This window comes from Natator depressus, chromosome 6, assembly GCF_965152275.1.
Source record: "Natator depressus isolate rNatDep1 chromosome 6, rNatDep2.hap1, whole genome shotgun sequence".
Taxonomy (NCBI): Eukaryota; Metazoa; Chordata; order Testudines; family Cheloniidae; genus Natator; species Natator depressus.
Window position 1 is genome coordinate 41,431,812 of NC_134239.1, and position 14,374 is coordinate 41,446,185.

General features: G+C 34.7%; 1 protein-coding gene across 2 annotated transcripts in view; it reads right to left on the minus strand.

Annotated features, from left to right (window-relative positions):
• ELP4 (elongator acetyltransferase complex subunit 4) overlaps nt 1–14,374 on the minus strand; it is a 263,256-nt gene that overhangs the window by 132,300 nt on the left and 116,582 nt on the right. The window contains exons 8-10 of one of the 2 annotated variants that reach the window (XM_074955139.1): nt 11,037–11,145; nt 8,172–8,278; nt 2,668–2,947 (exon numbers count right to left, since the gene is read on the minus strand). In XM_074955139.1, coding sequence (XP_074811240.1) covers nt 2,909–2,947; nt 8,172–8,278; nt 11,037–11,145 — 255 coding nt within the window. In that variant the 3' untranslated portion in view covers nt 2,668–2,908. Of the gene's footprint in view, nt 1–2,667; nt 2,948–8,171; nt 8,279–11,036; nt 11,146–14,374 lie in introns of those variants that run through there. The other variant, XM_074955138.1, reaches the window with a different exon arrangement.

The following is a 14,374-nucleotide window of genomic DNA, read 5'->3' on the forward strand; positions in this document are numbered from 1 at the left end:
AATTATTCCTGACTAACTCCATGTATACATACTCTTATTCCATAATGCAAGTGCCTTATTACTCTTAAGCTTAATCCACTTGATTACACTAATTCAGAATAAGGAACTCTTCTTCCAGAATAAGAGCATCTACACACCGTGTTAATCAGACATATTTAATCAGCAATAGCTATTCAAAAATAACTCCCAGTGTAGATAGACATGCCCTTAGATACATAAGGTATTTTCTATTCTTACTAACAATATGTGTATCAAAGAGATACCTTTTAGTCTAGTCAACTTGTTCATAATTTGTATTTTTTTATATTAATAAACTGGGAATGTGTCAATGTCCTTTTCTGGTATGGGAAACACAAGATAAACGGACCCATCTATTTACAGACTGAACAAGCGCATTTCATGCCGTAGCACTGACCCTTAGTCCATTACAATATGTCCAAGTGACCTTTAATTACACACATGGCTTTGTTTCATGCTCTTCCAGTGGTGCAACACAACTACATTACAAATTGGTATCAATATTTCTAAACAAAAGAATAACTTATTTAAATAAAAATGAATGAGACTTCAGCTTATTAAAAAGGAACTGCAAAAACATTGCATTACAACATTTCAAGTGTCAAAGTATTGAGGAAGTTAATGGAATTCTCTCTCCCTGTCAATAAACAGAAAGTTAATTCTGTTAAAATATGAAAGATACAGTATACTGCAGAGCTAAACACATTATCTAGAAGTTAGTATTTTTCAGTTTTCTGGTGATGTTTGCTACATTATCTTCATGCACCAATCTCCAAACTGACCAGTCAATATCAGCCAGGACTACTTAATATTAACTGGTGACAAATATTGGCAGAATTTTGTAAACTAAAATGTCTAGTAGTATATTCAGATTCAGGAATTTAATCTTCTACTTCATTTTGCAATAATATTGTTCAGTTTTAAATTCAGTGCAGTATGAAGATCTTATTACTTGATTTCTCATGTTTCTACACATTATCAATATTCAGATTTTTTTTTAAAAAAGGAACTGCATTTCAAGTATTATTTTAGCCAAAGTAATGATAATTTTAAAATAATAACCCAAAACCTTACCTAAAGTGTACTGTCAGAATTTTAAACCCATTTATTTATTGAAATTATCTGAAAGAATGTAATACATTTTTGACAGGCAGTCTTTTACAATATTGAAATCAAATCCTTGATGTCATCAAACCCTTCATATTCTGTGCCTTATTCCTGGAAGGCTCATGCCAAAATGATTTAGTTTGATTTTCTTTAACAATGGTAGGTTGGCTTGACAGCATCTGACAAAACAATTCAGTGAAGTACACTATATCAGGTAAAAAGAACCTGAACTGGCTACTAGATGAAATAACGTAGAATGGAACATGGAGTTATGAGGGTATAAATTTTGATTAGGATCTCTTGTTTAAGAAAGGTAACATTTAATTTTATGTGAAGAAAATTTCAATGCTATTATGCTTACCCTCTTTCCATCTACGTTTCTAAAAAGAAAATGAATACCTATCTTAATTATTGCAGTGGGAGAAAATGGGCAGGTGCATCAATTTGGAGCAATTCTGGTTGGACTACCCTTAATCTCCATTACAATTTACTATAGTATTTTCTTCACATGGTGTATAGCCAGAGCTCCTTGTTTCTGCCACCTTCCAGCCTCTGAGCTGAAGTGGAATCTCAACTGTGTGATGTTCAGGAGAAGGCAGGGAGCAGTTCAAGAACAGGGAGGAAGCATGCAGAACAGCCACTATCTTTCAAGTGATTCCCCCAAGCCTACATGCTTCCAAAGGGGAATCAAGCCCCTAGATTGCAGCCACTACCCAAGCTTTATATCATTAGTAAATCAAAGAGCAATGTTTTCTGAAACACTCAAGAACCTCATAGCCTCGTTATTTTGACCAAAAATTTAAGTGAAGTGCTGTCTACACTAAAAGTACATCCATGTAAAAGGATCAAGTTACAACATGGTTGTCCTCCAGTCAAAGAAATGTCAGCTTCCATTTTGAGGTGTAATGAGACCTCAATATGTTTTAAGAATCATACTAATACTTTAGCGCAATCTTTAAAACACAGGGAGGGATGTCTTGTTTATATGGAAACTGGATCCCGCAACATGATTGTATATGCAGTGTACTGTATATAGGACTTATACCTGCCAGAAGTTCATCCCAATAAACAGGAATATAGTTGAGTCTTTTTGATCAATACTGAGGAAACTATAACTTGACTAAGATTCCAATAAGTGATTATGTTCTGGCTTCTAACCGTTCTTATACTTACACAGTTTATGGTCTGTTTTCTTTAAAAATGTTGCCTGAAATCATTTTCATTAATTTCATTTGCATTGATAAAATGGAAAATAATGCACCTTTATAAAAAAAGTGAAAAACAATCAGAATTGAGATGATCATCAGTGAAGGCTGCTCTGAGTGGAGAATTTCTTGGAGAAAGAAGCTTAGGAATAGATGATATAACTATTCAAACAGATGTAGATTTATGTATATAATATATATATATAATTTTACTTTCAGATAACTTTATTATTCAAAGATGTACATCTCTCTGTACATACATAGATATTCGCCATATATGCTGATGACAAGATTAATTTTTCACATCAGCAAAAAGAGCTTGGCAATATGATCCTCCTGAGTCAATATGCAGTCATCACTGTTCTCAATGCATTTATGATAATGACAACTGCAAAATATTTTAGGGTGCCTGGTTCAGCAATATAGTGGTCTGTCAGAGTGCAGGCATGCTGAGGCTCAGAGTTCAGGTCTTGAGCTCATCCCTTCATTCCTGGGCTAGCAGAAATTGGGAGTGCTACAGGACACAGCTCCTGAGGAAGGGAAATGGCTTTGGTTTGGCTTTCAGCAATCCCTTCTGGTTAAATGAAGATGTCACTCTGGGACAACCCAGCACATGTCTAGGAAAAAAAGGGGGAGAGGAGAACACAGCAAAAAGGTTAAAGTATGGGGATTCAAGAAGAGACCCTCAAAAGCAGTGTTTCATGGTAACTTGAAAACTCCACCACGTTACAACTTTCCTAACATAATTAACGGATATGTAACATACACTGAAGTGACTATGTATTTACAACTGACACCTGGAAGAGCTAGCCAGTTTTGGAAATCATCTCACCTCTAATAATATAAAACTTCCTTAGGTGGTGAAAAAAGAAAGCCCATTATTTTGATTGGTGTAGGGAACTGACATATTTATTACACACACACACTTTTCTAGACTCTCTCCTAAATTCATAACTTTTTCCTTTGGCAGCAATGGATATGACATTAAAAGAATGCACAACTGATGCCGAGTGCTTCAGAGAACAGTCTGTAAATGCCTGCCATTGAGATAGTAGCTACTTTACTGCCACAAGAGTACTCTAATTCTAATTCTTTTCTATATTTTCCTCTCTTTCCCTCACGGAACACCTTTGAGTGGTGTGACCCCTGAGTTCAGGAAACTCACTACTATTAGGCTATATGTGGAACTGTAGCACGGCTATGATACTGGGCTTCAAACAGAATTGTCTTTTGCACACAGGATCTAAAGTTTATCCTCTAGCTTGTGCAGGCACTATACATCCTTTAAAGCTATTAATTTTTTTTCTTATTTGTACAGGTCTGAATACAGAGTGTTTGCAACTAATAAAAGTCTGTTTTTTCCACAACAATTGTAGATATTCTTAGACAAAATTTGCACAAAAAAGGAACAAAAATTATCTTGTAAATCTAATAAATGGCCATTGTCTGAAGACTTTAAAAATATATCAGGTGTATAACAAAACAGTAGTAATTTAAAAGATTATTTTCATGAAGTTTCTCAACTCTAAACATTTCTCTGAATTTCTTAAATGATTAACTTTAACCATATAATAGTAGGAGTTTATGACCACCACACAATAACAAAAGAATAAGAATCTTATTCCAACTGTCTTATTAAACAAGGTAATGATGTCCTGCCAGCCAAACACAGAGGGAACATGCAAAATAAATACTAAAGTAAACAGGCCTTAAGCCGCCTAAGGGAAAGTCAGCAAGATGGCAATTTCAATCATTTGGAATAATACTAAAGCAGCCCTAGGCTTTTCTCAGAATGGAAACATGTCACTATTACCACAATATTTCAACAAATCAGAATGCAAAAGAAAGGAACACTTATGTAATCACATTGGTAGAAGAGCACTTTACTCAACATTTAAGTGGAAAAAAATTATGAAGAAATTCCCTTTATGTGAATAAATGTAAGCGAACATAAATGACTGTAAGAAAAAAAGTTTCCTTAAAGGTCTGTAGGATTTCAAAAGCTTATCATTTAGAAACAGTTTTCTTTAATATTTTTGGTATAACAGGCTTTTAGAATGACAAGGAAGTGGTTACACCAAGAAAAACTATGATGAAGGTGAGAGGCATGTTATATGTGAAAATCTAACAAATGCTGATACAAGTTACACTCAGTTATACACAAAAAAATGGTAATTCAAACACTATCCTGGAAAGTTTAATTAAGATGAATAAGGTTGTCATATCATTTAACTGAGAAATCAAAAAATATTTCAAATATTTGGGGAACTTACCTAATGAGTAAACTTTTAGTGTGTGTCTAGTCATGTAGCCATCTTTTAGTCAATCATCAGAAAATCAAAGGCAAATTGGCATGACTCAACCTAAACTTTAATACCGCATGATTATGTCGTGTAAGCTTGTTTTGTGCGAGGGCTGCTGTGGTTTTAGCAGAGAGATTAACGACCGGACCTAAGCTGGCCTCCAAACCTTGCCCTGCTGATGCCTCAAGCCCTTTGAAGTCTGACCATCATACCTGGCAAAACAACAGTGGGAACTAGGCTGGTGTCAGATCTAATCAAGTTGCCTGCCTCAGCATAGCTAACTATGGGGTACACTAATTGGCCCAATTGCGGATTATACCTTTTGCTACAGATTCAAGACAATAATTTAGTCAAATGATGGTTTTTATCTCCTTCTAATTAAGATTCCAAAGTGGGAAGAAATAGGATTAGACAGGCTAACTTCAAAATTTTGTCCTTTAAAGTGGTATGCACATTAGATATGTCTACTTTGCCATGTTTAAATATGACAACAAGTAAAGGTTTTGGGGAAAGATAAGTACAACTGTTCTAACTCTTATCAAATATAGCTAAGTTTTCCTGCAAATAGTTAAGCTAAATATTTTTAAAATGGAACATGTAAATCCGTAAGAACACTCAGAGTATGTATTTTAAAAGGTGAACAAATGTATCAATCTTCAACACAAAAAAGTACTCCCCCCATGGAATACTTTTTAATCCATGTATTTTTTACAAAAACCAGAAACTCATAAAAGACTATTCATTATCTTAGGTAAATTTTCATATACAAAAACTTTAACAATGCTAACTGTAGTAAGCTGTACAAAGTGTTACTATCCTCTTAGAAATAATTAATTCTATTAAAAATTTGTGACATCTAAGCCTTTTTATTGAGGGCCAAACTATAGGTAGTTAAATTTATTGATGTGAAAAGCAAGTCTGTGACCCATTAGTGGCTTTAAAAGTTGACACTGTGATGAAATAGGAAGTTGGACAGCTTTTTTGAGGAGATAAAGGGGCCTCCTTCACTGCACACATTACAAATGTTGCCACTTGAGAAGCAGTAGTCTAGTGATGAAAACTTCCTTGAACCAATTTTGTCACAAGTCACATGTTGTACTTCCCTACCTCAGCATTTATAATCTGATTCTAAAAAGATATGCTCAGGTAGAGTTCAACACCACCTTCCCAGATATGTTTAACATACTTTACACAGCTTCTTTCATATTGTCTAAAACTGTAACGTATTTAAATATATATCCTCATTTCTAATTCTCCCAAACTAGACTCTACAAATGTCCTTAACTCTTTAAAGTTTATTTTGTTTTTGTAAAACTGCAATATTGATTGTAAAGCACATTGTTTGCTACCTTTTGTTTTTGCCAAAGGATTTGGAATTGACTGCTGACACATTACATTTTAACTGTAGTATCCAGTTTTGAGTGATTCTATCCAGATCCTACTTTTTTCATCAATTTATTTTTTTCTTTTTCAAAAGTGCCTTGCCTTCCAAAGCTACCCTGGTCAGTCAAGCTGTGCTTGGCCAGCTCCTTCTAATATAGGGAAGAAGAGAAGCTTATATGGATTGTAGTTTGGTGAAATGGGTAGAGGCATATCACAGTAGAATAATGATCAAAGTTGTTCAAAGAGGACTGACTTGCCTCAACTTGGTTTGCAAAAAGTTTATCCCCACCAAGAACTGAAATTATTCAAAAGGGGCCCCTATCTTAACAATGAGGGTTGAAATTATTCAAGTGGGTCATCTACCCATCTCTACAGCAACAGTTTTTTTTTCCAAGGGTTCCATAACACCCCTGATTCAAACTCTTTTGTCCCTTGGCTAATGAAATTCCCCTCCTGATTTGGTTTTTACAGCAATAGAAAGTGGTAACCTTAGATCTTGTGGACAGAAGAATCATCTTCTGATCCAGGCGAGAAAAATTCAAAATATTTCAATTCACAGATAAAGTAAATGTGAATTTAATATAGTAGAAAATAATGGTGCATATTTGCTTGTGTTACTGAAAAGAATTACAACTTCTGTCTAAAACCTGGCATGAATCTAGTACTGATTCAAAAAACGTAATAGTCTTTTGATAAAGTGAAATTATGTTAAAATGGTCTAAACCACTACGGTGCTTTATTCCTTTAACTGTATTCTCTGAGAAGTGGGGGAAAAAATTGAAAAGGAATCACCTTTAAACCCCCCTTCCCCCCAGTCTCCTTCGTGCATTTGGCTTTAAGTGGCTTTTGAAGGGAGTATCTCCAGTTGAGAAACTTCTAGCTATCATGCAGGGATGACCAGAATGAAGAACTGGCTGACCGATTAACTATTAACTATTCTCAATAGGATTAGATAATTAAGGACATTGATGACCATTAATTAGGAGGAGGGCTCCTTAATTTGTCACTTGATAGGGCCCTTTCAATGATTTATAGGTTAGGGCTACTTACAATTGTGAAGAGAAAGCAAAAAAAAAAAAAAAAAAAAAAAAAAAAAAAGGGCGAGAACCCTTAAGTTACCTTATCAAGTGGCCAGCTAAAGAGGGCAGAGGGTCAAATAAGGGCCAAAGTGGTCACTTAAGGGTGAAGTCCCAAACACCAAAGCAGTGCCAAACCACATTGACCATCATTTGGAGATGAAGTTAAAAATATGCTAATTTATTGGTGGCAATTCTCTCTTTTATGGTTTCAAGCAGTTAAGACAAGTGGCTTGCTTAAGAGCTTTTCATTTGAAAAGAGATTAAACAAAATGGTTTGTCAGGACTGCTTGGCTGTTTTATGTCTTTGTTAAAAAAAAAATGCTCAGACTGTACCAATGACTATCATATTATCCAAAAAGCCATCTCCCTTCTCTGAACATTTAGTTAATTAATAAATACATCAACTCTAATTGCTTAATAGTTCTACGTTCATTTGCTCTTTAGCAAGATTAAAATGAAATACATCTTTTGTATTACTCCCTTCCATCAGGACCGTCTGTATAAAGGTCAGAGGAAAAAAGTTTAAATTTAGTAGAAAATTTACTAAAGGACATTAGTGTAAGTGATACTGCGTTTAAAACGACATAAAAGAGCTAAGGGTGATTTCAGTAATGCAAAGAAAATGGTTTCTGAATACTGATAAGGACACTTATCCCTCATGCTACACACAATTTTAGGCAGCATTATACATAAAAGTCCCTCAACTGGGTAACAACATGTAGCTATTTTCCCACTCACTAACACAAGTAAGAGTAAGTCATTAACATTTAATTAAACATGCTCCTGACATCCTCAGAAATACGCATGTTATGCTTTGTTACTGACGGTTGTGGCCTACTTCCTATGTACATTTTAAAACAAAATAAACTGTTTATGCATAATCTGATTTGGTACAGCTAGAGAGACATCTTTAATTTGACTACATATTAAAAGTAATATTTTATAAAACCGTTCTAAATAGGTGAACCACAATTAAATGAACATTAACAAAAGTTAAAGTATTTCACAAAACTAAAAGATAGGAATTAGCTCCACCTTTCGGGTTCTAAATAGTGAAACAAAACGGTTTCTCTTACCTCAATGGTGAACAGCTTCCTTTTTAATCTAAAAGCAAGGTCCTTCGTGCCTGACACATCACAGATCAAGCTATTAAGCCGAGGAATCTGGTGCACATGAATCAAACCTTGTGGAAAGGAAAAGTAAAAGGAGGAAAAAATGTAAGAAAATGCTGTCATCCAGATGCATAAATTAAAGAGTCTTACAGCAGAATTCTGTATATTTACACACACTCATCCTCCCCTTTTTAAACTGCAGCTTACTACCAGGAGCAATGAAGCAAACGGTGCGATTATACTCATGTAATCAAGCAGAATAAGATAAACAGAAATCCTTGTGCGAGGAAAACTAATTGCACTTTGGTACAGAAGTACAGATGTAAAGAGGGATCTTAATACTTGTCAAAACTACAGCCGGTTTGTGTGTGATTTTCTCTTGTATTTACAGTAAGCAAATATGGCTATCACCTTGCATGCTGCCCACGGCACCACTGAGTGATCTTTATTTTATTAAATGCACCAGTAAGCAGCCAGCAAAACAAGGCTTATGGGTTACTGATAACCAGTGAAGCTGTAATGAAAAGTATTTAATTTTGCACCTTCTAAAAGTGTTGTGGTACACAGCATTTTAGAGCACAGTCTTTGATAAATTTTAACCCCTACATCATCCCTACAAAAATGAATTTTCTACATGTAAGACCTTTACATAGCTGTTCTGATTTTTTATAACACTAGGTACACTGCTAGCTCTGCATTCCGTCAGTTGAAACTCAAACTGATTTTTTCTGACAAGGACGCTGGATGGTTTTTGTTCAGCCTAATACAGTGTCTGAACAACCTAGGGGTCATTTTCCACAGTTGAAAACTAAGAATATTCTACAATGCTCTCAATTACTGGCCTACATTTGATATTCACAAATTCAAGGTGTCTACATGAAAACATTGCAGAGGCAAATTCAATATTACATTAATTTAGAAGAGCTCTATCGCTTGAAAATGGCTACAGCGAGGAAATAAATTAAGACCAGTGTGGGGTATTTTTCAAATTTTTACTTTTTGTTAAGTGGAATTACAGAAGATAAAGAGGAAAAGTTTCATACACTTTTAAATAGAGTTTTACAAATACTATCCTATTTAAAAAGGTCTTCTAAATCCTTGGGAAAATGTTATAAAAATAATCAAAAACCTCTTTTTCCATTCACTGAATTCTAAGAATTATTTACATAGTTCAAAATGTGACCATAATGTACAGGTAGAGCAGCTCCACCACAAACAGAGCTGTAAAATATAATTATACACATTTAATAAAGGGATATCTGCACCATCTTCAATCTTTACTTACTTTTCACAAGTTTCATGCAAAACTGTAGGCTTTAAAACTAAATAATAAATTTAGGATTTATTCATAAATGCAGCAATGTCATCAAAACATTCTATTGAACTTTGTCTATAGGCAGAGCCTTGTGTTATCTGCAGCGAATAATGCATCTTTTACAAAGAAATTTTCAGGAAAAGAAACCACATCCCTAAACCATTGGAAAAATTTCAATCGTACAAAATCTGATCAATTTTTAGGATTTTAGATAAAGAGCACCTATAAGAAAATAAAAACCAGTAAAGCTTTTATGTTTAGTATTATTTATTGGGACAAAAAACCAAAACGTATTTAACATGAGTTCTTAAAGGAAATACAGGATAGGAAAGGCATATATTTTCTTAAAGACCTCCTTCACTATTAAGATAAATTCTATTATATTAAATTAACAGAACTGTATTAGAATGCAAAAATGCCACATAGGGCCTATACAATAGGCAAATTATTTTTGCAGTAGCTTTTGTTCATTTTTTCAGCCACTCTTTTCTAATAATCAAATGTACATTCTTTTCTTTTCTTTCTTTTAAAAAAAGGTTTGCTCTGATTTATGAAACTGCAGCCTGAACACATACAGTAGTATGAAGTGTTCTTCAATACCATTTCTGCTTCATTTTCTGTGCTCTAGCATGGAAAAACATTGCCACATTTTCACATGCTTACAGCAGGCTTCAAATAAGCAGTTCAGTCTTTAGACTAGAGGTTTCCATGGAACTACAGTAGTATCACAATAATAATAGCGGTAATTTATGCGCACACAGATCACCACTCTGGATTAGCTAAAACTGTTTGTTATTCACTGCTTAGGCTATGCATATCTTCTAATCTTTCAGAATTTAAATAGTTCTGCTACCCAAACTTTTATAAAATCTTTGTTAACTGAACCCAATGATTAAACACTGTTACACATGTTGAAAATAAGTCACCAGAAAGACTGGGTGGAATAATAAGTTTCTGTACAATAATTAGTTTCATATTTATTTTTACTTTCACTCATTTCCATACTCAATACCTTTGAAGGAAGAACCGCCATAATTAAAAACAGTAAACAGTAAATCATCATCTTCAAACACAAAGTTTTGCATACTGCATCATTTAGTACTTCATTCGCTTAAATATATCATGTTTTTTCACGTTCTCTATTTAAAACTTGGCAGATCAGAAATATTGATTTCATGACAAGTTCAGCTCACTGGTCAGATGATTGCCAAGCCTCCCCTGCATGTGAATTCCCCAAAGCCTGCCTGTTGAGATGTACATCTGATTGAGCCATGCCTCAGTAATATGGCTTGACAACATGCAAGGAGTTGCCATGTTTCCTTTGCAGCCTTCATGCACTTTACTGAAAAATTGCCTAACTCAAGATTGGTTAGCAAGGAGTAACATTTAAGAGGTATATTCCAAAATGAAATCAAATGCTACTTTATAGTAGATACTCCAATAGGAGAGTAAGATGCTAAGTGCCCTAGAAGCACTCCATGCAGACTTTTTGCATTGCTAAAGATGGAACTTACCCTGGTAATCCTTGTATAATGGATTGGTTTCTCTCTCAGAGCCAATAAATGATTCAAGACCAACTACCGTATCTGACAAGTTTGTTACACGTTCCATAATTGCTTTATTCTGTAAAACATGGAAACAAAATATACATCCTCTGTGATGAAAAAGATAATTAATGTTCTGAGAGTAGTAAGTCTGTCTTCTAATGACAAACTGAAGTGAAAATAGGTCATCAATACCTAGAAATAACCAGAAACTAAAAAAGCTTCTAGTAACCTGCATCTAAGGGAAAACAACTAAGATGATATGGAGAGAGAGCTGACTCAGAACTAAATTCCATACTTTTTCTAAATCTTCATTTTGATTTATGCATTTATTCATATTTAGAAAGATTTTCAAAGGCATACATAGCATTAGGCAGCTAACTTTCATTGACTTTCAACTACCACTTGTCCCTTTGAAAACCTCATCAACTGAAAAATGTATTAAAACACGATACTGCAGTATTTTCCAAAATGCATTACTTGATTACATGTTTTAGAATAGTATAAAAAGATAAAGAATATCATTAATAATAAGCAAAATATTTTTCCAATCATTTTTGTTTTTCTTCTGAATCAGAAAGTACACTGTGGAACATATAAATCCAAAAAACAGTAGTACCTATTTCCATTTCTCGATATATTTTCGGTTTAGTAGTGATATTTTGGGCTTAAATCTCCTCCGATATCTGAGAGTGTATCGTCACATGTATCCTAAAATCAGGATGTTCTCTGTTTGCACATTAATGCAATACTGAATTTTACAAGACAGAGAAATATGCATATTGGATACCAGAATGGAAACCTCCATATTAAACTGAAGAACAAAATGTGCTTAAGAGATTCTTTGTAGATACCACTGTATGATGAGCAGTAAAATATGATAAAATTATGGTGAAAAGCAGAATGCTTCAACTTAATCAATGTGCTTATCTTAAAGCAGTCCCCAGAGTTTTTATACTCTGTCCTTGATAGCTGTGTACACATGCCATACCCACCTTATTTTCAGAAAGTACCAGGCCCAAATAATTACCCCCAAATACCCATTTCAGGTAGGAGGAATTAGGCCATCATCTGATTCTAAAGCCTTTTCCATATCCTGATTCTCTTTCTTAATCATGTGCCCTTCACTTAGGGAGAAAGGGCTATTGTAAATATCACCATTATGTGAGATTATCAGCTATACAAAGATTTGATATTGTATATCAGAAAATTCCCAAATGCAAACAATGATTTACATCCAATATTTAAACAAAAGTAGATCTAAATACATTGATACAATCACAGATAAAGCACATTACACGGCAATATATAGGGGTTTTAATTTAAAAAAATATAAAATATAAAACCCAATATCCCTCAAAATACCATATTTAACAACATAATAGCCTACTACTTGACTATTGAGACACCTGCAAAACACATGGGGAAGGTGAATGTTTCTTCTTAAGGTTGGTAGGAAAGTGTCTGAAAACCACGTTTATCTCACCCCAAAAATAACCTATTCCTGCTCCACTCAGGCCAATCTGTTTGGGGTAGCAGGACTAAACTCACCAATCCCATAATGCCCCTCCCCATGTACCTGTGGATTGCTGACCTTTCAAAGCCACCACTTGTGTAGGGCCAGCATAGCCTGTTTTCACATGGAGCCAGACCTCTGTGAAGTCATTTCATGGTGAAGGGTAATTTGCTGTTGTACTGTGTCTTACTGGTTAGAAGGAAATTCTAAGCAATCATTTGCACTACGATAAAGAAGTTTGACTGCATGTCTTACTCACACCATTATTACATCACACCCTAATGACACATACTACTACAAAATTACAGCTGAACTTGTGAACATTTTCCCACTCCACTACTATCTGGCCAGCAATAATGCTATACATTAACCCTATATTTCAGAGGCCCTTGCTAGTGCTAATCTACAGGACAATTAGAAAAAGAAAAAGCAATTGTAGAAGTGTAGTGACCTGTGAGCTCTGAGCACCCAGACACTGGAAATTCTAGAATTTTGTCTAAACCAGGTTCTTTGGCAGGCTATGAATATTATTTTTATTGTATTACCAAGCTGCCCCAAAACACCACATAGATATTAACAAATACAAACTAAACTAATAGTAAAGGAAGAAATAAACTCGTAATCATACTATACCTAAAAACAAAAAGAAAAGGAGTACTTGTGGCACCTTAGAGACTAACCAATTTATTTGAGCATAAGCTTTCGTGAGCATATGCATCCGATGAAGTGAGCTGTAGCTCACGAAAGCTTATGCTCAAATAAACTGGTTAGTCTCTAAGGTGCCACAAGTACTCCTTTTCTTTTTGCGAATACAGACTAACACAGCTGTTACTCTGATACCTAAAAACAGTTATCAAAGGCCATTACATGCTCATTTTGGTAAACTGTATGTTATAAATGGTGTGGTAAGCTATTTTAGGTACAGAAGATGCTCAGGCATCAGCAAGACTACCACTACATGCAAAGAAATGGCAATTATAAAAATAACAGCCACTCATTTTGGAACGGTCAGGAGAGCATTTAAGTACATGTTTAAGTCCATGCTTACTTAGGACAGCACTTAAGCATGTTTAACTTTTAGTTGATAGTTAAGTCCGATTGGCTTCAATGGGATTTAAGAAAATGCTCTAAGTTAAGTTCATGCTCAAGTGCTGGCTTGAATAGGTTTGCTTTCCTGGAGTGGAGCTTTTTTGTTCAAGTCAGCTTTGTTTTAAAATATACCAAAGCATTCTTCTGGTTTGGGGGATGAATACATTGTATGCATAGAACTGTCATAAAACAAACATGTTTCTTTCTGTGGCATTGTTGACAAAGATCTGTTTATATCACATATTCTCCAGTTTTCAAAGTTCAGCATATTAATGTCCAATCAATGCTTATGTCAGCACACAGATAGTTGTGATGTATGGCATGCTGACATAAAACACACAAACCACATTGTCCCATCTGGGCTTGAAAATTTAACAGAGCTCCAAATCTTCCTTCAACCCTATACAAATCTCCCACCAGCTTCTGGCGGAAACTTGGCAGGTCTGGAGATGAGCCATGGCATGGCTAGGAATGGAGCCAGGACAGAAGAGAATCAGGAAACTAGTTTGCTGGCAACTAGGAGAGGCATTGTTTTAAATTACATAAAACAATCCTGGAAAGTTCTCTGATTTACTAGATGCTTTGCAATTTTTCTAAATTAGTTACTTCAGCCAAAATGTAATTATTATAGCAACAAGGTAGCAATCCTATAGTGAATGGGTATTCCATTCTACTCTAGTTTCTAATCATAACTGCAGCCAGA